The sequence below is a fragment of the Emys orbicularis genome, chromosome 6 (assembly GCF_028017835.1).
Source record: "Emys orbicularis isolate rEmyOrb1 chromosome 6, rEmyOrb1.hap1, whole genome shotgun sequence".
In the NCBI taxonomy this organism is placed as follows: domain Eukaryota; kingdom Metazoa; phylum Chordata; order Testudines; family Emydidae; genus Emys; species Emys orbicularis.
Genome location: NC_088688.1, coordinates 88,331,032 through 88,356,676, shown reverse-complemented (window position 1 = coordinate 88,356,676; position 25,645 = coordinate 88,331,032). Strand labels below are relative to the sequence as shown.

The 25,645-nt window shown below is 37.3% G+C and overlaps 1 protein-coding gene across 1 annotated transcript in view; it reads left to right on the top strand.

The window, feature by feature from the left end:
• ERCC6L2 (ERCC excision repair 6 like 2) overlaps window positions 1–16,236 on the top strand; it is a 61,612-nt gene extending 45,376 nt beyond the window's left edge. The window contains exons 11-15 of the mRNA XM_065406381.1: window positions 1,742–1,813; window positions 3,433–3,578; window positions 10,995–11,090; window positions 12,317–12,416; window positions 16,078–16,236. Coding sequence (XP_065262453.1) covers window positions 1,742–1,813; window positions 3,433–3,578; window positions 10,995–11,090; window positions 12,317–12,416; window positions 16,078–16,236 — 573 coding nt within the window. The remainder of the gene's footprint in view (window positions 1–1,741; window positions 1,814–3,432; window positions 3,579–10,994; window positions 11,091–12,316; window positions 12,417–16,077) is intronic.
• Window positions 16,237–25,645: the final 9,409 nt, after the last annotated feature.

Here is a 25,645-nt window from a genome sequence, read left to right as displayed (position 1 = left end):
ACACCTACCTTTTAGAATAGCATTCCAGTGTGGGAACATATACTTTGTTTCTCTTCAGCACAAAACCATTTACTTTTATTGGTTTGTCAGAGTCACTGCTATTATATTCCAGAATACCTAAAATCTGAGCAGACATGACATTGATTCACTTTATTTAAACAAATTGAGTATATTTGTTTGCACTATCTCCTATAGGGAATTAATTATGTGACCATATTTATTACTCTAATCATAATATTACAGGAGACAAACTCCTTTTACAGCTTAAACGTGCTGCTAATTTTTCTGTCCTCTTTCTTAATTCAATTACATGAAATGCAAACATAAAACGTTTAACACAGTATATTTTATGTTTTTCCAGTAAAATAAAGCCCATTTTATCCATTGTACAACTTACAAATTATAGTTACGCATGGAAAACATGCAACTTTATCTGATTTGTGCATCTTATTTACCCAGTAATTGAATGACACTACAATACAGAAAATGTTATGACTGTGATATTAGTATTTTGTGTTCAAGATTTTATCCAGAACTGTAAAATTAATACAGGCATTCCTCTATTATTTGAGTGGTTACACTTTTAGTGAAATTTGTGTAGATGTAACAGTTTAAGTAGTAATCACCGAATAAATAAAATAATTTAAATATTTATTGCCCAGTGGGAGAAGGCTCCAGACATGGTGCAGAAAATTCCTTTTCCCCTTTGTGTATTGCTTCTGCATGGTACTCTCGAACTGCCATTGCCAGATGTGGACATGCTTCTTTTGAAAATAACTGTATCACTATTATACGCAAGGCTCTGGATTATTTGCTTCCCTACCAGAAGAACATTGTGTGTGGGCGGATTATTGGCATTTCAAGGTCTGTGCAGAGTCTGGGAAGCTGAGGCCTACAGTAAACAAAGCAACAGAAAAGAGGGGGAGCAGGGAGGGGCATACATCTGACTGATTATTTTAAGAAGACAAGTTCCAAGAAGTTTTGAACTCCGAGGTAGTGCAGCAAACTAAATAAGGTTAGCTCTGTTCAGAGTGGATGTGTGGATTCATTAATTAAAAACAAAAAACCCAAACCCAGGGCAGTACAGTAGATAGGTAGTGTTCATTACAGCTTTGTAGACTAACTTCCATTAAAGGACAACTTAAAAGATACAAATAGCTCCTTTAGAACTTAACTTTTGTTAGTGTGATACTTTAAACCTGCCCTTTCAGAATGCATTCAGAGAAGGAATTTATTAAAAGTGTGTGTGTTTATTTAGAATCTCCTTTATTATTGTAGTGACATTTATGATACTAGGAAACTGTATTAGGCTTGCAAAGCCTCCCATTAGTGCCCATTTTCCTTAGAAAATAATATGAAATACAGACCAAAACTACAGCTTACTCTTTTTAAAGTTAGAAAATGTAAGTGTGTGTGTGTGTGTGTGTGTGTGTGTGTGTATATATATATATATATATATATATATATATATATATATACACACACACACACACTATATATATATATATATATATATATATATATATATATATATATATATATATATATACACACACACACACACTATATATATATATATATATATATATATATATATATATATATATATATATATATATATATATATACACACACACACACACTATATATATATATATATATATATATATATATATATATATATATAAAAGGTGTACTTGGGATGAAGTCAGTTAATTGCTGCTCTGTGGTTCGTTTCCAGGTCCTTCAACAGCTTTTAAATCACTTCAGAAAAAACAAAGATAAAGTTCTTCTCTTCTCCTTTTCCACCAAGGTGAGCTCTATATCACTTACATCATGACTGACCTCAGCAATAAGTCCTGAGGCATAAAGCACAGGGGGCAGCAGCAGCTGTCAACCACATTTTCTTTCTCACATTCACTATAGGAAATAGTGTTGATATGGACAATGTGCAGTATTAAAGAAAACATCTTGAAACCTTATGTGCTCTCAAGGACAGTGGCAAGGACAAATGTAGTAATCGCCTTTCTTCTTTGGACTTGTCTTCACTGGAGTGTTAGCTGGAGTTGTCTCCAGTCATTAATAGGGCCCTACCAAATTCACGGTCAGAGGATTTTTAAAATAGTAAATTTCATGATTTCAGCTATTTAAATCTGAAATTTCACACTGTTGTAATTGTAGGGGTCCTGACCCAAAAAGGTGTGTGTGGCGGGGGAGGAGCGGGGGGGGCGGTTGCACAGTTATTATGGGGGGGGTTGCAGTACTGCTACCTTTACTTATGCGCTGCTGCTGGCGGCGGCACTACCTTCAGAGCTAGGCAGCTGGAGAGTGGCAGCTGCTAGCCGGGAGCCCAACTCTGAAGGCAGAGCTGGGCCCAGAGTCAGCAGCTCCCACTCTCTGGCAGCCCAGCTCTGAAGGCAGCAGCGCAGAAGTAAAGGGTGGCATGGTATGGTTTTGCCACCCTTACTTCTGCGCTGCGGCTGGAGGGGCGCTGCCTTCAGAGCTGGACACCCGGTCACCAGCTGCTGCTCTGCGGCCGCCAGCTGCTCTTCTCCGGCCACCCAGCTCTGAAGGCAGCGCAGAAGTAAGGGTGGCAATACCATGCCCCCCCCCTAAAATAACCTTGTGATCCCCCTGCAACTCCCTTTTGGGTCAGGACCCCCAATTTGAGAAACGCTGGTCTCCCCCGTGAAATCTGTATAGCGTAGGGTAAAAGCACACAAAAGACCATATTTCATGGTTCATGATGCATTTTTCATGGCTGTGAATTTGGTAGGGCCCTACTCATTAGCCTAGCTCGAGTGCAGAACAACATGTGAGCTACACAGAATATTTGTATTAGCAGCACAGAGTAGTGGAGTCCCCACTGCGTTGGCATCAAGCATCAGCACCACTGAAGCATCAACCTGCAGCCTCCAATGGGCCAGCTAGCTTGAAAGTAACACACAACTTAATTTGAGCTAAACACTTTGTGTGTGAGTGGGAGATGTGTTAGCAGCAACACTCAAGTTATACATCAAGCTAACAATTCAGTGAAGCCAAAGCCCTAAATTTGGTATTCTTGTTAGTGACTAATGTTCTTTCTGAAATGATGCAGACTCAGGATTATCTAACTAAATACTTGGCATGCCAGCATAGAAGATTACTGTCAATGACAGTTCAAGATCTCTGCTTTAATTTTATATCTTTTGTTGCTTTCAATAAAAAAACCTGTAAAAGATTAAGGTTTTAAGTGCCACAGTAGAAAACCAATTGTGTCGTAGAGAATAAGCGGATAAGAATGTTAAATATCAATAGAGAGAAACATTTAAACTCTCAAATGGTCTGTGGGCTATTAGAAATGATATTCAGGATACCTAATCTTTGTGGTTTTTATGGTGCTTATTTTAAAAGATACTAATAATGCTTTATCTCCCCATCTTTTTTTATCAGTTGCTAGATGTGCTGGAACAATACTGTATGGCATCTGGGCTAGATTACCGAAGACTTGATGGAAATACAAAGTCAGAGGACCGGGTCAGGATAGTGAGAGAGTTCAATAGCATGCAAGATGTTAACATTTGCCTTGTTTCTACAATGTAAGAGAATTTAATTTGTACTGTGTGTCTGCCTTCAGCTACGTATTTAGAGGCTTGTAGTAAAGTTGCTGTGCATTCACTTGATTGATCTTGCATGGTGTTACTTCCTTGAGGAGGAGCAATAGCATTACTGTCAGCTGTTACAAGACTGTGGTGTCAGCTACATCCATTATGGGTTAAGATTACTACAGTAGAAATGGGTCATAACACTTAATTTTTGTTCTTCACATTCCTTCACTTCTGTTGTTTCTGGGATCGTTGAGATTTGAAACTGGTGAGTGATAGTTTTAAATCCCAGGCTAGCCAAAGACAGTGGGGAATCACAAATTGTTCCTAATAGTCTAGTGCACCACTGCATTCTTTATTTCTGTTCTACTGTGCACATTAAGAGACAAACTTTCAAAAACTAGGTTCTTAAGTTGTGTGTGCAAAACCAGCAATAGCATGTGAATTATTTTGTGTGCATAGTGGACCCATATGGAAAGCCATATTTTTATCAGTTACATTTTACACCTATGAATGATTTTTTATATCTGCAGTTTGAGCTCAGTTTCCTAACACTTGTCCCTTAAAGCACTTATTTCTAAAAAGCTATAAAATCTTACACATTCTATATGCCTGAAAGGGATCTTTTCATCAGTTTATGATGAATAGTGAATTCTACTGAAATAGGCTAATTAGATGTACATGTTCAGCCAAAAATTATGAAAATAGTATATCAACCCATTCATGGTTTTCTGATTAGTTACATAATCCTTTATCTTTTAGCTCATCTGATTACTATTCCCAGGCAGTGGTACAAAGGGAGCAGATGCTGCCTGTTTATCCCTGGCTGTGGGGAGACTCCAGTGGGTATAGAGCCAGTATAACTGTCTCCTTTGCTGTTCTTTCCACAGTCCCAGCACAGGGTGCATGTTGGGAGCAGAGAGGTGGAGAGGCCAGAGCACGATACATTCTGGCTGTGCTCGGCCATCATAGCTTCTTTAAGACCACTGTCAGCTGGCACACATTAGAACAGCCCTCAGGATTCTCTAACATGCACAGGTCTGGCATATAAGCAGAGAATCAAGGCTCTAGAGATGTACTCTTGCTTTGCTGAGCATAACCTCAGTAATCAGAATAGCTGGCCAGTGATTTCAGGGGACTTCTTGAATAAGAAACGATAAGCAGTTTTTGGCCCTTCTAGGTGAACAGAAAATTTAAATTAAAACAATCTATTACAGGAGCTACCCCTTCTGGGAGTTACTGTATCTGTACTGTTCTAAAAGGCTTTCTACTTATAGTGAATGTTCTGTCCACCTTGTTTGTTTTAAACACTTTAGGATTAGTTTCATCCCCATAATCTCATACATTTGGCGTTATGAAATAGAGAATTCAATTAAACGGAAATGGAATCTTGCTTCATTAGTGGTTTCTTCTCCCTTACCCTTTTCAGTAGTAAGGGTGGTAAGGGAGGCCATGCTCGCCAGTGTTGCTTCATGACAGCCACCTTAATTTATGATGATCTTGTCTATACAGAATTGTATATAATGTTTCACATTTCACTGAGTAAGTTAGTGAAAAACATGCCTAGGATAATATGCAGCATAGTGTACGTTCCAAGAGAAACAAAATGGTACTCTCTGTAATTCTTAAAGTGTAGTTCAGCACACACACATTATACAACAAAAATGAATGTGTTTCTGCTTTCCTGAGATAAACTAATCAAAGAGACTACAAGAGTCTTTTGTAACTCTCTGGAAATCTGAAGGTGCTATATCCTAGTAGCACTCCACAGGGGTTTCTGGTCTCCTCTAAATCAGAGTTCAGGCACACCAAACCAAAATCTTTTGTGCAGTCATCTGGTTGATGGAACTTTTCAGTATCTTATTTATTTCTAAACACACAATAAGTTGACAGAATTGGGTCATATTTTTCTGTCCATAGTTTCTTGCAAAGTTTTTGGCTGACTGCTCTATGCAGTCAGTTTGTATGTGTTCTGAAAGTCTCATCTTTCAAAGAGCCAAATGTTAATTTCTGACAAATCCACTTACGCTTTATTTTGGCTGCAAAAATGCATCTAAAAAAGACTGACTTCTCAATACAGTGTATTTGTTTTTTGTCATTTTGTTCCAGTGGCACAATCAATATACAACTTCAAAAAGAACCACCAGCCTATACAATTACTGAATTATGAAGCAATAATAATGACTTCATTGTTAAAACAGTTGACAGTTTCCAAATTTGTATTCTACCTTACGTTCTGGGGAAATAAATCCATTCTGCCTGAAATTTCTCCTGCATAGCTTTTAGCCAAAAAGTACCGGTATCATTAGAAACATAAACTCTAATGGAATAATATGGTTTTGGGAAAAGGGGCTTTCAAAAACAGCTTTTCAATAAATATAACTTTATTTGTAAAGGCATATCTCCAGAACACCTTGATCTTAAATCCTCAAATTTGTTTTAGATACTAGTATTGAACATAATCTTGTGGATAGTCTAATTTTCAAAAATGTACTGGACAAGTTCTAAGTAATATGGATGATTCCTACCAATCTTATAAATTTCTGGAGACCAGTAGCTATAGATTGTTAAAGATTACAAGGTCAGACACTTGTATGTTCTATGGAAGAAATAGGTTTATGGCACATATGCCCATGTCCTATCTGTTGTCACTTTTAAAGCTCTGTGACAGAAATATCTCTTTCATTAAGCCAGTGCTGGCAGAAGAATCTGTCTTGGGAGAAGAATAAATATGGTCCATAATGCTTAGAGTTATTGCTGGTTCTGGCAGCAAACAAGTTCAAGTTGTAAATCTCATGAGAAGTAGTGCTATGATTTGCAGGAGTTACAAACTCAACTGGTAGAGCTGTCAAAGCTTGTAATGTCTGTGACACAACTTAATTTAAGGGGAGGGAACTACAGCACTTGGACATTGGGCAGCCTTGTTCCAACGTTCTAATATATCATGCTGGAAGAAATAAAAACTGCTAATATCCCCTCCTTCAGAGCCAAATATTAAATCCAATGCTCTACCCTGTCTTTCCCACGCTAATCTCCATATGCTCAGAAATCCATTCATTTAAAAAAAATATCCTGATTCTGCTTCTTACATACATGCCCCATTACTTTAAACTTCTGCAAGGCCTCATGTAATTTAGAATCTTTGCAGCCAGGCTGGTTGAACTAAAACGTCCCGAGTCATTCTTTTCAGAACTCTCAGATCTTATAACTTGAAGTAAAGCTGACATGATAATCTTTAGTCCTACATTTTAGAGCTCACATAGTTAGCAAGCATTTCTGTGAAATGGACAGAGCCTCATGTAATTCACACATGAGTGTCTAACAGTCATGATCTTCAGGTTTTTTATCTGAGTCCTTCATATGTGAAGCTTACGCCATCAATTTTCTTGCAGAGCTTGAAAATTCCAAGGGGATAGAAGTGAAGGATTTGTATATCAGTGGTCTTGGCAGTGCTGCTTGCAAGTGCCATGAGATCTGAAAGGAATGTCTCAAGAAGGTTGTAACTTCTTTTTGCATCCTTACAAAGCCTAAAAGTTTCAATAGATCAACTGGAAACGCATAACATGCGTTCCAGTGCAGACTTTGGGCTTCTCTGTGGATTTTTGGTATTTCTGATATTTTTTTCAGAACAAGATTTCTTTTAAAATGCAATATTCTTATCCTTTTGGTAATGAAAATAACCTTTTCTAATGTGAACTAGTGCAATGATGTCTTCCTGAGCCTGCATACAGACCTGAAACAGTAGCTAGTAGAGCCATGAGCTACCCTTTATTGAAGTGGAGTTATTAATCCAGATATGAAGCCAGAAAATTAGGCAATGATGGGAGATGAGATAAATTGCAATGTAATATGCACTAGAAAGAATTTTAACTAATCTCACCTATTAGTGGCTTCTAAATTAAGTGTATATAAACTCAAGAAAATATTGTAAAGTGTGCATCAGCAGTTCAAAAGCAAAAAAAATGTTAAGTTGTATAAAAGAAGGGACAGAGAAGAATAATGAAACTATTATAATGTTATAATATACATTGTTGGTTTGTCCTTACCTTCAGTAGTGTGTAAAATTCTGGTCACTCATCTCAAAAAGGAAGTGGCAAGAGGGGAAGAAAAAAATCCAGAGAGAGGCAATGAGATGGCTAATCATGTAAAGATGTAAATAATTCTAATATTTAAATCTCTCCTATTAAACTTTTGATATTAGACAAATAAGAGTGCACAAGATAGAAGTGTGTAAAATTATTCGGTTGGTCAGGTGCTCTTACAGTATTTGCTCTTTTTTGTAATACAAGTAAAAAGGAGCATCCAATTAAAAGATGACAAATTTTAAAATTACAAAAGAATTTTTTATGTACTATGTAATCTTGTTTGTGGAACTCTCAGCCACAAAGTGATTTTGAGACACAAAGGGTAGGATCAGACAGTTCTGTGAATAGAACTAATTACTAACTGCTTCCATAGAAACTTCCCTCTGGCATGTTGTTTTGTAGCTTCTGAAGTTTGTGGTACTGAGCACAGAGACAGGACACACAAGTAAATAGACCATTAGTCTGATCCAATATGTAGTCCTACAATACCATGAACTCTGGAAAAATAATGGTTTATTATAAGGCAATGTTGCAAGATCCTTAAAAGAAATGAATGTAGCAGGCTGAGCCATCTGAGCCATGAGATCTCTTATAATTCAGTGTGATTTAATCATTACTTGCTTAAATGACATTTAGAATATTACCCATTTTTAATTATTTATTTATAACGCACCAACTCATTTCTAGGTACATTCTGTTTATGAAGAAGTCATAGGGGCCTTGTCTTCTGAAACATTGTAGTATACCTAATAATTTTATAAAACTTTTGCCCCTTTAATTTTTTTTAAACATCTTGTTTGGTCTTGTCTCTCCTCATACTCAGTCTGTTATGTCCACTAATGAAATCTGAAGTATACTTCATATTTCAGGTTTCAAATATTTGGATTTTTTATTAGAAACCAATTGGAAAAACATGTTGACTTACATTTTGGTCTGACTACAGGTTTGGTAAGAGAAGCTGAATTCCATCCTCTCTAATAAGAAATATTCCAAAATACAGTGGAGGATTGTATAAAAAAAAAAAAGATTTTTATTCAGTATTTCAGACTTTGAGAATGCTCATCTTCCGGAAACCTCCATTAATGTTGGCAAGTTCCCACATCCTCTCCTTTTCTAAATTTAATTAACCCAACACTACACCACATTTGGAAGGAAAAGGCCACAACTTTATTTATATTAACAAGGATTCCACTAAGACCATAAGGTGGTGGCTCCCACCAATTTCTTTCTTTTTTTTTTTTTTTAATAAGGAAATTAATTAATTAATTAACCCTTTCCGACCACCTTAAACTAGCTTAATAGAATCCAAAATACACTTTTTCCATAAGTGTATATTTAAAATAGTTTATCCAATATTTTATTTTATTTTGGGAGTGTCTCATTGAGAACATGTAGTGGCTTGCCTCCACTTTCTTCTAAAATCTTTGGAGAAACCATCATTGACCATAAGATACCACTATAAACCTTATGGAGGGGATAGATCTCGTCAAGAAAAAGACATTTGTCAATTAAGAATGGTATCCACTCAAATTGTGATGACCAGTCTGCCATACATACATATATTACCTCACTCTTGCTTGTCACATCAGCCAAAGATGTATGCCTGATATTTGATTAACTGGTGCTGCTTCTAATTATTTAAACTCTATATCTACCTTCTACATCCCCAGCAAGGGATACTGTTAGAGAGAGATTCTTTAAACCCCTTATCTGATCACATCATACACAGGATGTGCTGAAGTGCTTTCTGGATCTGGAAAAAAAAAAAAAAAAAAAAAAACCCAAATCAAACACATGGCATGTTTGAAATCAAAGTCCACCTAAAACAGTCTCTCAGATATTAGCACATTGGATACAAGCATTTTGCTTCCAGACGCTTTCCAGAAATTTTCATCTCTTTTTTGGGGGGGATTAGAAGGAATGTGGCTAAGCTGGTACTAAAGAGATTTCCAAGAGCCAGTCCTGCAACTTGACTACTCCTCTCTTTGGCCCTACTTCAGTAAACCACTTAAGCATATGTCCAACTTTAAGCAAGTGAGTAATCCTTTAGCTTCAATAGGGGAATTGTTCAACTGCTTAAAATTAAGCACATGCTTAATGGGTTTGCTATATTGAGGCCTTTGTAGTCTGAACAACATTTTGAGTTGTTAAGATGTTCGTGGAAGATGCAGCCAACACATTGAGCCTAACTGTTCCCAAAAAGTCCAATATATACATGTTTAATAGGACTTTCTTATAATGACCCTCACAAATATTGTCCCTATCCACTAGGTCTGGTCTACACTGGGGGGGGGGGGGGATCGATCTAAGTTACACAACTTCAGCTATGTGAATAACGTAGCTGAAGTCGCCGTACTTAGATCTACTTACCGCGGTGTCTTCACTACAGTGAGTCGACTGCTGCTGCTCCCCCGTTGACTCTGCCTGCACCTCTCGCTGAGCTGGAGTACAGAAGTCGACAGGAGAGCGCTCGGGGATCGATTTATCTAGACGCGATAAATCGATCCCCGCTGGATCCATCGCTGCCCGCCGACAACATACCCTAAAAGGACTGCATCAGAAATGAATGATGTTTTCTTTTATCATTCACTTTTCTGTGCTTTTACTTAGCCCTCTCAATAGTTTGATTCAAAAACAGGCACCACTGCACTCTAGTACTTGTTTATCCTGCCAGTACTGCTGTACCAAGAATAGCTGGGACCGGCATTACAAACTATACCATGTTTTGGTGTAAGTCATGTAGCAAGTATCCTGCCAAAATCCATCTCCCTGTGATTCAAGAAACAAAACTGATGCAAACTCTGTAATAAGTCTCTCTTTACATAAAGTCTCTTCTAGCTGTCTCAAATGGATAGAATCATAGCTGATATAAATTGGCATAGATCTGTTGAAGTCAATGGAGCTATGTAGATTTACACCAGCTGAGGATTTGGCTTATATTGTTCACTTTGAGTGTTAAGGGGATGCAGCAGGTAGTTGGGCAGCACTTCTGTTATATCAAGGTGAAAGCAGCTGTTTGTAGTTGGGCAGGTTATTTAGTCTGCCTGCAATTTGAGGTGGTATTGTGATTTGCTACAATAATCATGATTGTTAGGTGGTTATGCTATTGTTGTGTTTTGTAAATAAAGCGCCAGCCCATTGCTACCAATGTTGGTATAATGCTGTTTAATTGTGTTTGGAATGGGGAAAAATGTGAGCCTACCACTAGTAAGCCTAATTTTGGTTAAATAGATCCAGAGCTAGAAATCATTTAATTTGAGTTAAAAAATGGTACTACCTAACTCCTTTTTTTGCAGTCTAAGAACTAACTCATTTTTTTTAAAAGGGCTGGTAGACTGGGTCTCAATTTTGTTGGAGCCAATGTTGTTATATTGTTTGATCCAACATGGAATCCAGCAAATGATCTTCAAGCCATTGACAGGTATAGTCTCAATATTAAAATTTAGATAGACATAGTGCTCTTTTTGTGTTCATTCTGGAAATTGATTTTCTCATGCAAATTTTCCTAGAGAACAATCTGATTTTGGCTGTATCAGACTAGATTTAGAAATGCCTGTTAATAATTTGTTTAGCATTAATGTACTCTGCATACTGTTTAAAAAGTGAGTGAGAATTTCCCGAGCTCCTTTACCTCTGAATTTTAACTTTTTTTATTTCCTACTTTTCAAATTGTGACATCATTGGAAGAGAGAGGTATAACACAAAGCTGTGATTATGATAGTGTTTCATTTTAAAAAATAATAAGTGGACATATAGCCTGATGGCATTTTTCCTGAGCTTGGAACCATCATTGCTAGCCTATTTAAAAATAGAGACTATTAAAAAAAAAATACAGAGTTACTGATCCAGCTCAAGAGTGATGTTGAGAAACATAGAATCCCTGAAGAAAAATAGTTGTGTTCTTATTTTCAAACCTCTGTAATGTAGAGATGACCCTTTTCAGCATTTGGTTTGTCTGATAGTTTGCTGTGGTGACACATGCAGGATTCTTATTTTAGAAGTGTTTTATCCGAGACATTCTAAACCATAGGTTAGCATTTCACATGCAGCTCATGAAAATACTTTTAGATAACTAAGGAAACACTCCAAGGAGCCTTTAAAGTGTATAAAGCAATTGAGTTTTGATGAGTAAAAATACATTCTTTGTCCCATCCTATTTTATATTTTAGCTTTTAAGCTCCTCCATTATTTTATCATTTCTAACAATGTAGAGAAGATTTTTTCTATTTTCAGATACCTCCAGGAAGACTTCTCTTTCTCCCCTTCCCACTCCACAAGTGGAAAAATGTTATGATGTTGCAGAAATGTGTGTCCTTGCAAGACTAGGTCTAGTCTTCATGGTACCACCTCTGTGAAGTTCACATTTCTCTGATGTCTTGACGTTCAGTAAATCTCTTCGGTGGTTTCTGAAAATAATCTGTTGGTAGTTTGAGTTATGGAGATTTATGGAGAAGAGAAGTGAGGGCCCTAAAGAGAGAAAATAAAATGTGAGCTTGGTAAAAACATTTAATTTCTAAACTTGTCTTTTAGGGAAGTTCTATTTAAGTTTATAGTATTTCCTTTTATTGGAATTAGGATTTTACTTATCTCCAAAGGAACTCATGTTAGCTAATAACCTAGTATTCTTCAAAATCACTCTCTTTGCAGAGCATATAGGATTGGCCAGTGCAGAGATGTGAAAGTGTTTAGATTGATATCCTTGGGGACCGTGGAGGAGATGATGTACTTACGGCAGGTTTACAAACAGGTAAAGTTCACAGTGTCATGGTACACGTAAAACAATGACTATTTTCAGCCAGCTGTCTGAATGAGTGAAAGCTGATCTATAGCAAAGTTGATTCTATGTTGGATTTATGACTTGCAATGTTAATTTATGCACTTGGCAAGGAAGAACTACCCAATTTTTTTCAGTGGGTGCTAACTCAGGCCAGTGATGATACTTTAAATGCCGATGTTGTTACTTATTTCAGCACTCAAAGCATGTGAGAAAGGAGATTAAGTACCTCTTATGAAGATCTGAGACATCCAATATTGAATGTCATTCCTTAAAATAAAAATGTAAGAGCAAGTTTTAAATTTCAGTTAAATATTGGTGGGCCTGTACGAGAAATTAAACTGAAATTTAAATACATGATGGGATTGAAGGTGGGCACGATTGATTTTCATTTTCCGGAAGGGTGGGGCTTACTTTTCAAAAGTTTGGGAAATGCTGAGCTAAATGGACTTAAGAAGTGTCCATTACTCTGAACACTACCTTATTTGCAAGAGCCAGTCTCTCCTGTTAACTCCATGATCCTCCAGTGCCTCATTTTGAGGGAGGGAGGAGGAGGAGAGATGAAGTGGTGCAATCCCCATTGCTAGTATAGTAGCTTGGACAGTAATGGCTGCTTGATGACATCCTACTTCTGAGGAAGCCCACTGACTTCCTCTTCCCTCCTATGGATTGTGATGACTGGCCAGGGTCATGAGAATTCGTAAGAAAGGCTTTCCCTTCTCCTAGTTCAACTTGTCCTAGTTTTGTTTCAGGACAGTTTATTGAGATCATCTGGGCAAGAGTAAAGGTTGTGCCTATCATGTGACACTTTCTGAATAGAAAGTCTGAGGAATGAAATCACATGTGTGGATTGTGTCCATCCCTAGAACAGCAGCAGATAGTCACTAGTTCCTCACTTCATTTTTTCCCCAGTGTTTACTTTTACTTACTTGAAAATGTTCTGGTAAATGTACTGTGAATGAACTAGCAGAGTTCTGCTATATACCGGTAATCTAATTTAAAAAAGGAAATCACTGTATTTTTTAAGCGTCAATAATTAATTAGCATTTATTTAAGGACTAACATCTGCTGCTTTTTGTGCTCTATTCTGGAAAGTCTTACCATGTTTTTTTTCTCAAACGTATACAACTTTCTGAAAAACTTTTATATTCTTGGTTAATATCAGTATGTGTGTATTCTATTTTCTTGACTGTTACTTTCACAATGTCACATTGTTTTATTGTGTATAAGGGTTTTCTTCTTACTGGCAATGGTGATCAATCTGAAAAATAAACAGACGGAAAGATCTGGAAGCTAAGACCTTTCAGTGGAGAACACTGTCAAAATAGGTCAATTTTTAGACCTACTAACTTTGACAACCTTTTAAACATCAGTAAACATGTTTTTAAACTTCATGTATTCCTTTCTCCATTTCAATAATTATCTGATATCCTAATTAAATGCATGTTTGGGAAACCTTAATTGAAAGCACCATGAAGAAAATTATGTGCTGTTTATGTACAAAATTTTCAGATGACTTTACAAAGACATTAGTACAGTATAAGGCATTCTTTCTACCAGCTTTGTAAAGTTCTCACAAACCACTACATTTTAATTTTAGCAGGAATGTTTAGGGCCAGACTTACACAGGTCTGTGCATGAAATTGTGTACATACATATGCATGTTACTACTGAATGCAAAAAACTGATGTATTTGGAAGGGACAGGCTATTTACACAACTCTGACCAATCAGGTACCTATTCACGTAGCTGAGCTTATATGTATGCATACAGCTGTATGCATATAACTTTGAACATCTGTCTCTTAACTATAAGAATGGTCAGTTAAGATGCACAAATCTAAGGCTCAGATTTTCATTAGATCTCCACTAATTAGGGTGACCAGATGTCTCATTTTTAAAGGGACAGTGCTGTTTTTGGGGACTTTTTCTTATATGGCGCCTATTATCCCCCCACCCCTTGTCCCGTTTTTTCACAGTTGCTATCTGGTAACCCTACCACTAATGCACCCTTAAAATCAACAGACAGATTGGTCTGCAAACACCTGTATATCTGTACGAACAGGTAAACTGGTACCTAACTGCGAATTGCATGTGCAGTTACCTGATTTGTCTGCCCATGTGTAGGCTTTTGCATGTGGAAGTGAGGAACCTACAAATCTTATGTCTGCATTGACAGAAACCTGCTCAAAATTTTGACCTGATTATCCAGAACTTGCTGAAATTTTTTTGTCTAATTGGCCAAGTATGTTTTACATAGAATTAGTCTACAGACAAAATCATTGGAAATCCAAGGCTCATTTTTACATCTAGATTTGAATTACATTGACAGTTGAGCACCTAATTAGGCCCACGATTTCCCAGAGATTTTCAACAAGTGTTGATAAAGAGTATAAAAACCTATTGTGACCATTAATGAGAACACACAAACATGACAGCACTTGGACATGTGGCTTTCTCTATATGTGCAAGTGCATCCTCAAATAGACCTATAAACTGAGTTGTCTACTCTGTATTTAGTCAATGTTTTAATATGTGTAAGAGACTGCTTTTCAAAACATCAATTAATCTGTAATGCTTTGTGTTGTATTGTCTAAAGATGAAATTATTGAAGGGTGCATTTGATTTTGAAATTACTTTGGCATTTTTTTATTAGTGGAACAGTTGGGGGGAAAAAACCATGTACAACCAATGGTAATTCAGAATATAAAACAAGTAGAACAAAAATATAAAATTAAGTAAACAATATAAACTAGTTAATCTGAAATCTGTGGTACAATCTTAACTATGATCATGATTGCTACTATGTTCTTAGAGAAAAATGTACATTGCACCTAGCAAAGTTAGGGGTCAATCCAGCTATAGTTTGCCTTTGTGACTGATGACTATTTCAGAGGGGTACTTCTCCCTTGAAAGCAGCTGCATAGTCCTAGATGACCATTAAGTAGCCATCAAAGGCTACCAACTTCCTAGGGACAGCGCTACAGAAAAATTGTATCGGTCTAGTAAAAGCCATCATTTCTTCCTGCTGTTCGTGCAAAGGATGTCAATTACATTTGTACTGAACACTTGACGTCACTTGAAGCATAGCTCAACCTGCCTGATTTCAAGAATGTTTAAATTTTATCTGATGTACTATTTACTTAACTGTTTCCAACACGGTGGTGGCTCTTATTAGTCATTTGTACATTCCATTTAATCAGAGTGGATCAGAATTTAAATTTTTCCAGATCATTCGTGATTCAGTGACCATATTCTTTTTCACTCTGGGTGTACTTTAAATTATTGTTATTCAGTCTTTAAATATTTTTTATAAATTATTTGTAAACAGGCACGATGCAGTGAAGTACTGATACTCAAGAATAAGTTAGCAAGTTTCCAGTGTTAGGCATAGAATAATGAAGTAGGAGGCTTAGAAAAAAAATGTTTTGTTTTGCTTTCCTATTCAGTAAAACTAGTCAGATTAATATTATACCACAATGGCAACATCTGCCAGGTAAATAAAAGCAAAATATCCTTCCTTAGGTATTTCTGCCTCCTTTAACTAAAGCTGCGTATATACTGTGAATGCCAGGAAATTCTGACATATGATTGGAGCAAACATTTCTGAAATCTCTTGCGTTATTCTGTTTTAGCAACTTCACTGTGCGGTAGTTGGAAGTGAAAATGCCAAGCGATATTTTGAGGCAGTGCAAGGATCAAAGGAACATCAAGGCGAGCTTTTTGGGATCCATAACCTCTTCAAGCTTCGAACCCAGGGGTCCTGCCTTACAAAAGACATCCTGGAGGTGTGAAGCTTTCCTTCTGACTTTTGGATATTAGCTTTACATATTTTTTCCTCTTGAAGCATTTTACCATAGCTATGAATGTAGTGCCATGCAAAGCAGTATGGTGAAACTTGAAACAACAAATGCCTACATTGTGCTTTAATCTAGGGCTGTGAGTGTCTCACTTTTAGGCACATCAAAATAATTCCTCTAAAATAAACAAAAATATGGAAAATGTGGTCTTATTAAAACTTGCCAAGAACTCAAAGAAATTCATTTCTGTTCCTAATAAAAATACCACAACTGATTTTGTGATACTTCTGCATTTATTCATCTGTGTACACAGATGTATTTTATTTATCAGATACAGTATTTGTCCTTTAAATCAAATTTAAAATACTTTTTTACTATGAAGAAAGTGTTCTGATCTTGCTAACCTTCTGTTTAATGGCTATTAGTTGGGGTGGATAGACATGTTTCATATCATAGAATTATTGCATTTATGTGTCATATGCATACATTATTTAAAAATACAGTCTTAAAAAGGTTGAGTGGGGCATTCCATTCTTAAATCCGTATGTTTTGGTTGTTCTCAAACACTGTATTGAGCCAGATTCAGAGGGTGGTGTTGAATGAGGTAAAGTATGCATAACATGCACCTCTTTATGTCTACAGTATGTATGTTTTACCAAATAAGATTCCCTGAAACTATTTTTCTTTCTCATATCTGGCACCTCCACCCCTTATATATCACTCCTCAATCTGGTTTGTGGCATCTGAGGAGGAGGTTAGGAGCTAAGCTGGTATAAGTCACATGCTATGGACTAAAAGGTTAGTGTAGCAAATGAACAAAATCTTTATTACAAAGATGCAAGGAGACTATGTAAGGTAATGTAAGCCACTGTGCACTTTCACACAACTCGTTTATACCTGCTTCGGCTTCTTGATGAGTAAGATACCCCGATTTAAAATTCTTTACCCTTGCGTGTGGATAAAGGAGTCTAATTTTATAATATGGGATGCACTGCCTCTGAATTTGGCCCATTGTGTTAAGAACTCTTTTAAACTGCGGAAGCCAGGACCCCATCACAAGCATTCTTAGTAATTTAACTTTGAAGAGAAAGCTTCTTAGGCACAGTCTCAGCCAAAAGTGAATGTTTCTAGAAAGTTTATAAACAAAATCTGCCTAGCCCTATTTGGGGAAAGATACCTGTTTTGCACTTTGGGATACTCCAACTCAAATCTGTTTTGCTAGGAGGAAAACAATTCTGTCTTGGTATGTGCTTTAAATAGTCTTTAGTGATGAAAATACTGTGTGTCTGAAAAAAATGTTTTAAAAATAGTAAAATTTTGGATGTGTGTAGGATCTGCTCAACATGTATAATATGTCAGTTTTCTTACTCATTAGAGGCCTGATCTAACTGCCATTGAGTCTTTCCATCAACTAAAGTGTGGCAATTTGTTTGGGCCTTAAGTGTGAGTGGCCATTTTACTCTTGAACATGTGCACTTCCAGATAAAGACAGAAAAATTAAGCTTTGCCCTGTCTGCCCATCTTACCTTGAAGACCACACATGCTGCCTTATTGTGTTGGTAATTTTTATTATAAAGCTTGCCTTGCTTGCATCTTTTCTCTTTTAGAGGGAGGGTCAAGTGGAAACAGGAGTCATGACAGCCACTACGTGGCTAAAGGAGGAGCCACCATCATGCAGGTTAGAAATGGTGAGTTGTCTTTGTGCATGTCATACAACATGGAATGTGGGTGCTATTTTTTCCTCTCGTTCCAGCTAGTGTGTTGAGCAAACATCTTTGACAATAACTAGACACAACATTTTTAAAAGATACAGTATGTAAGGGATATTATCAGAAAGAGAGAACATTGCTGCAACATGATGGTCTTTTGCTGCCTTTGGTTAGAATCTGCAAGAAGATAATGAATATCAGGCAAACTTCTGTTAATATGTTTAGTCTGTGGTAATATCCCATCATAATGCCTCTACAGTATTTCTTAAATACCATCAGACTGTCATGTGTGTATATATTTTGTTAATGGATACTGTTGATGTAGAGGGACAGTTGCTCACTGAGCTATTGTTGAATTGCTGTATTCTGAATGGCTTATTTGACAAATGATTTGTTGGACCAGAACCTCAATTGATGTAAGTCGGCCTAGCCCCAATGACTTTAGTGTCTGTTCACACCAGCTGAGGAGCTGCCTCCTACTGTACTTTCGACAGAGAATTTGAAGTAAAATTCACTCCTTTGCACAAAGCCCAAATAATTGGTCCTTGGATGGGGGGGGAGGGTGTATGTCAGAGACTCGGTTGTGCTCTGTGGTTAGACTGGGTGTCAGGCCTCGTAATTAGAACTGAAGTCAGGACAGAGTTACCTGGGAAGAGGCATGGCTGGGGCCAAGACAGGAACAGGGCTGGAACAAGCTGGCACAGAAGCTATCACAGCTGTGAGCAAATGCTTTGAGCAGCCCCTGAATGCTGCTGCTGGGCTTAAGAGCCAGTCTGCTGACTTTTCCAACCACTTGGGTGGTTTGCCCAATCAGAGGCATAACTATTAACTATAGTCAGTATGCTATAGCCTAGTAACTGATATAGTGGTCAGATCCCCTGTGCAAGGGGTTTGGGCTGCTTGATCCATATAATTGCAGATCCAGTAACCCCTCCAACAGGCCATCTTAATAACTTGTTCCTTACTGGCTTTTGGAGAACTGGTTTGGAGCCCCCATTTTGCAACATGCAGGGGTGCATTAGTTCAGCTGCATTGTCTTTTGGCCAGCACCGCTTCCTGTGAAGAGTTTACAGGCCTTCTGCACTTGGGTGAATTTTGCTCTTTATAAATAAGATAACTTCCTTTTAACTGAATAGTTTTTTCAACTTTGCCAGTAAACATGCACATACATATTACTGTGTTGTTAGTTATAATGGAGTCCATTTTGGAGTTATACTGGATTTTAAATTGCAACAAAATAAACTGTGTCTGTATCATAATTTTAATCTTAGATACAAAATTCATGGATTCAATTTGGCTATGAAGGATTATTTTTGTTTTATATTTGTGGTGAGCAGTTAGGGAGTGGGGTAGAGGGATTAAATATAGCTATAAACTAGGCAAAAAATACATATAAGCTTATTGTGTGTTTGTGCCCCACTGAGTTGACTTGTACTGTAAATTGGCCACAATCTCTTAAGCCGGATCTTCATAGGAAAATGTTGTTTTGTTGGTTGGGGTTTTTTGTGTAACCAGAGATATGAATTTACAGTGATATTGTGTAAACCGGTATAACCTCCAGGTGGATTCTCTTATTCTGATGGTTGAGTGGCCTTTTGCAGTTTAATTTCTCATTTGGGAAGGGGGTTTAAGCTAAATAAAGAAAGCTACTTTTATACCAGAATAAGCATGTCGAGACAATGAGTTATACCAGGATAACTACATTGGTATAGCTAGTAAAACTTTCCTATGCAGATAAGACCGTAATAATTTACCCTTCTGTAGTTACCTTCCACATATATTTTGAAATATTTATGTACTTAGTGTACATAGTTCTGTTCCTGTTTTCTGAACTTCTTCAGTTTTGTACTTGGCTAGATGATGTGTGCTTGGCGACAATAGTCCTTAAGTGATTCTAGAGTAGAAGGTTATGTGTGCACAGCTCTTTAAAGCATTATAAATGGGAGCGATGGCCCCCAAATCCTAAAAGGTTGACCATCCTATTATGTGTTTTCCTTATAAATGATTTGATTATGTAGTGTTTTGGTTTGGACTGTTGAGTTGCTTTTCAACTTAATCAACTTGAAAGTTGCACCAAAATGAGTTCAAACTGTAAATGTAACAGTATGTTTACTGGACAAATGCAGGTTGTTCCCAAACAAGCAAACAATAGATAGTATGTGTTATTGTCCCAAATATTTAACACAGTTTACTAATATTGGGGGGGGGGGGGGTTTGGTCATAATACACATGCTATTATTTGGTTAAATATTGTATTGCATACCAAAGCTTCCTATCTGTGTATTGAATATATACTTATTTTTGTATAGATTGGGTTTCATAATGTAGTAAAAATCCATTTTCTGTATTAGAGAGTCAAAGTTAGACGTTGTTCTACATATATTTTAAATAGCTTTTTTGTTTCGTTGTAATGTTAACTTCTGTGACAGTGATTTTCAGTATTTTTTTTTTTTTTTAGCATGCAGAGCCACATTGTGAAGAAGATAAAGCTCCTCTCAAATCTAGAGAACAACTGGAGAAAGAGGAATTTGATTTTTATAGTGACTTTAGTGATGATGAACTTGTGGGAAGCTCAAAAACAAAAAAAAGCAGACTTTGCAATGCAAATGACATGCTAATTTCACAGAAACAGCTTACCTTAATGCAGTGTGGTTTTCCTAAACTGTTAGAGAGAGAAACTAAAGCTACTGAGATCGTTGATAGTAATGGTGCATCTGATCAAGAAAGCACAGATGCCTTGTCTGTGGGCCAAAGATCGAATGTAGATGTCAAGTGCATTGGTCTTCAGAAAAGTAGAAGCCATAATAGCATTTTGAGACATCGGAGAACCACTGAGTCACCAAATAAAACTGAAAAACAAGATATGCGTTGTGTGATTGTAGCCCCAGATTGGCCTGTTTCATCTGACTCTGAGGGAAAAAAGGACATTGAAAATAAAAATGAAGATCAGTGCATTTCAAAGGAAATTGGTGCAGTCATGGAGACTGAAGGCAGCTCAGAAGAGAGTGATGATATCATCTTTCCTTCCCAAGTTCCAGCTCACCAAGAAACTGCTCCTGCTAAAAATGTTAAAAGATGCGAGGCTGTATCAGAAAAATTGGAAGGGTCAGTTACAGAAAAGACCACTAAACATACACCTAAGAGAGACGCTTTGGCCTGTAAACAATCTCTGTTCCGTAATACTGGGTCAGTCTTCACCAAAACAAAGTCTTGGAAAAATGCCCAAAAAACCACAACATATGTGAAAGGCACTAGTGACATAAGTGATGAGTCTGATGATCTTGAAATACCTGTATGGTCCAAATCAAGAAACCAGAAAGCCTTCACTGCTCTTAGGTTGAGACAAAAATGTGACCGAAATAAGGAGTTCTGTAACTCTTCCAAAACTGTGCTGCAGGCGAACAAGCCAAACAATGGAGAAAAGGAAACGGATTCACAGAATATAGGTGAATTTTCATCCTCTGAAGATGATTCACCAGTCAAGAAAATTCACTTAAGTAAGCAAAGCCATAAGCACAAAAAACAGAGACGCAGAATTCAGTTTGACCCCAAATCAGCCTGCCGTGTTAGAGGTGCCTCAGTTACAGTGTCAACACCCAGTCACTTTCATGTGCACAAGACCTCTAGAAGTAAGAGAGCATGTGTCAATCAAGAAGAAAATGTGGGATCACTGGACAATTTTTTAGGTGATTGTAAAATTAATTAAGAGTTTTTGTTCAGTAATTTAGTGGTATGGAGAAGTTTTTTGCAGGTATATTAAAGGTGTCACTCTGTCCTTGTTTATATCTGATTTATTAAGAGTTCTTTAATATTGTCCTTCCCTTTTTATAGGCCTTGTTGATTTCACTGATTATTTTTATCCTTGTCTCTTCTGATTTGGTGGGCCACTCTGCAATACCGTGGATGCTGCTTAATAGCAACATTTTGCTGGGAATCAATCCCATGCTATTGACATTAATGTTAATGGGATTCAGATTCAGATTGTTAATGGGATTGGCAACGGCATGATGCTTTATTGAGTTTTTTTTGAATAAATACCCCAGCTGGTTTGTACGGCTGCAGCCTGGGAAGAAAATGCAGGGAAATGCCTTCCCTTGCTGCAGCCTTGCAGACCTGCTTGCACCTGCAGCCCCGCCCACTGGGGGACCTCTACCGGAGTCCTGGCACTGCAAGCTGGGAGGGGAGGCTGTGGGTGGGGCAGCACTGTGGAGTTGGGGGCTGCAGCCTCGATGCCAAGGCTTTCCACAGGGAGTGGGGGGTGCTGAGGTCACACAGAGCAGCAAGGTACTTCTCACCACTGCTCTCCTCCCCGCAGCCTCCCATACCAGCCCACAAGGAGAGGTACTATGCAGCTCTACAAGTTCCCAGCACCCCTGTTCTCCTGACACTGTCCTACCCGCAGCTTCCCCTCCCCTCAGAAAGCCCCAGCATCCAAGCTGCAGCCACCCTCTTCGTTGCTGCCTACCCCAGTGCAGATTTGGGGGGTACAGCCAGAGAAAGCTCATCCCAGCACTTCCTTCTCTGGCTGCAGCCCCACAAATTTGTCCTGCTGCTTATTGGCAACTGCCAGATAATGGCAACTTTTTGTTGGCAATCCAGGGGTGGCTAATAAGCAGAATCTACTGTATGCATATATTTCTATTTTGCTAAACATTTGCAATCACTACAAAAAGGTGCATTCATGTATGATATAATTATATTTTCTAATTTGGGAATGAATAAATCAGTTCTCACCATAATGTTAACTTTTTCCTGTTATCAGTAACTGGTAATATTATCACTGAATATTATTTGAAATATGTACTGTGGTATTGGTAGTATGTATAATATGGAGGAGTTGGGGCAATTAGTCCTTAACTTTGAGCATTCATCTTTTAAAAACTTTGGGTGCCTTGGAGCAAAGCTTGTCATTTCTCGGTATGTAAAAGGAAATTTACTAAAATGGTTGCAGCATTTAAATGGATATTAGCACAACTGAAGGATTTAAGGACAAAGCCCTAGATTTTTTGAAGGTATTTAGGCTCCTAAATCCCTTTTGAAAATGAGACTTAAGCTCCTAAATCAGTTAGCCATTGCAACGCTGAGTGCAGCAATGCCTAAATACCTTTAAAAATCTTGGCCTAAGTTACAGCTTAACAAAATTTAGGATTTCCACGTTAACTTTGTTAGCTTTTCTTTTAAAATTGCAATACATATCTATAATAGAGCTGATCTATGCAGTATTTTGGAATGGCCAAAAGCGTTTGATTATACCTTTCTTCTCATGTATTAGATGGTGTTCAAGAAGTGGCTTATATTCATTCAAACCAGAATGTGGTTGGATCAAGCAAGGCTGAGAATCAGATGAGTAACTGGGCAGTGCAAGATGTGTTTGAGTTGAAGCAGTTTTCCCAGCTCCCTGCTAATATAGCAGTCTACTGTGCCAAGGTAAAGAGAAGGATTTGGGAAATGTTGTTTTGTTCTATTTTTATCCTCCTTATTCTTTCTTCAAACTTGGTTTTCTGTTAATGGCCACCATGAATGATCAAAGCCACTGATGGTGGTAGGAGGAGGAGGAGTTTCAAGTGGAGGCCTAATAAAATAACATACTGCGGCTATTTCTGTATTGGTCAGCCTTGAAAGTATTGGGAACTGAGTTGAACAGCACCCTCTGCTGGATTCTGTAAGACTGTCTCAGAAGTAATATGCTTATCTGTTTTAGAACAGAGATTGGGTACCTGAAATCTAATCCTGTGCCACATTTTTCTCTGGTAATAGGACTTGATTTGAGGCCTGGAATCTTCAGTTTGCCTTTGGTCTAATTAATAAAGTAGCAAGTTACCAGAAGAGAAGGTTAACCTTCATGATATCCTTCACTAGGGCTGAAAAGTGTTTTAGTTAGAATCACTTACAAAGTCAAATACAAGTTTGCAGAAAGAGCTTTTTATGTCAAAATGTCTACTGTGATTAATTCAACTTTATGGGTTAGTGTAGTCTTCGTTAATGTAAGTCTGAAGTTGAAAATTGAACGCAAGCTTATTGGGAGCATTTCTAACATCTGCTTAATTTGTAGCGATGACTTTTTATGCTTTACAGCCATTACGTTTCATGTTAAATTACATTTGGAATAGAGATAAGCCTGAGTCTAAACTCGGATAAAGCTTCAAGTTTATATTTCAAACCTATTCTTTATTGGTTTTAATCTGCATTCCTGAATGCTGGGGCATTCTGATTTGGATCCAGATTTCAGACACTCAAGTGGGAATGTTCACATCCAGGTTTTTGGTTGGGGGGTTCATGTTTAATTTGGATTTAGATGGACACCATCAATTTATCTATTTGTAAAGATTAATCTGACCATTCCACAGTCATTTTATTGCATACTACAAGTATCTGTAGTTCCCCTAGACTGATCTCCAGGAACCACAAATGTTAGTAGCCTAGAGCAAATGCTTGGGGGTTCATTCAGTTTAGTCTTCACAGATGTGTTTAACTACCATGAATAAACTAACAATCATTTAACTCAGGGCAAAAACTCTAGTCTGGATCTACATATATTAGGTCATTCCCATGCATTTCCTCATTAAGAGGTGTGCTTCCAGTACTATTGATGTACGGTAATTAATTGTTCTATTAACAAGGGGTGTTGCAGCAATATTATGCTGGGAAGATCAAACTAAGCCAATCAGCAATAAGTGAGATCTTTTCTGTAGTAAAAGTATTTGCATTTGAATCTCTCCCCTAAATAGACCATCAGGTAAAAATACTCAAGAATACCACAGAAAGACCCCAGCCCCTAATAGCCAGGATTGACAACATCACTAGAATGCAGGACAAATGAAAGAAAAAATTGAGGAGAGTAGTGGGGCTTAATGACTCTAACGCCAGCTGTATCTCAGATATTAGGCTATGGGAGTTTAGAGGCTTTTCTGTTGTTCATATGATTTGTTCTCATTACATCCAAGTTCAGAATTGTCATGCCCACAGGTGTTACAAATTAATTTATCTCTGATTAGTTTGTCAATCGATACGTTTCGAGGGTATCTGGTTTCTTAAACCAGAAGCAACAGTAACATCAATTAACTTGGAGATCTAAGTAGGAAGGAAAACATCAATAATGGTGGGGAAAACTGCCAGTTGACTTCATTTCCTGTTTTTACTCTGACGTAAAGGCATTAATTTAGCAGTAATTGCTAGATGTCTGTCTCTTCTAAAATGTAGAGCTCTGAGTTTCACATGCTCTTCTTAAAGAGCTGCTAATGCCTTGTAGAAAACTTTGAAAAATTATCCACTTTTAGAAACAACTCTGCTGCTACTTTTTCTGTTTTCTCTTTTCCTTGTTTCTTTATTTTTATTACAAGGACTTTGTATGAAAAACAAATTATGGTTGCTCTGGTGTTCATCTCTTTTTGCTATTTATTTTTCACTTATTCAGTCAGTTTAGGACATTGTAATATTACAGTTAGGTGCCGTGACAAATACTGCAAAGAAAATTGTAAGGAATCAAATGAGGAATAATCAAGAAAAGAAACATGCAAATTACTCTAGTGTTCTTAAAAACAGGTTGAAGTACTATCAGCCAAACAAAATTCTTAATTAAAAAATCTTGTGGAGTCATGGGGAGTTTCAAGTATAATCCTGGTAGAATTTTTTGGTATGCTCATTTTATTCTCATAGTTCTCAAAACAAGGTTAGAAGATTTTGACAGAACAACT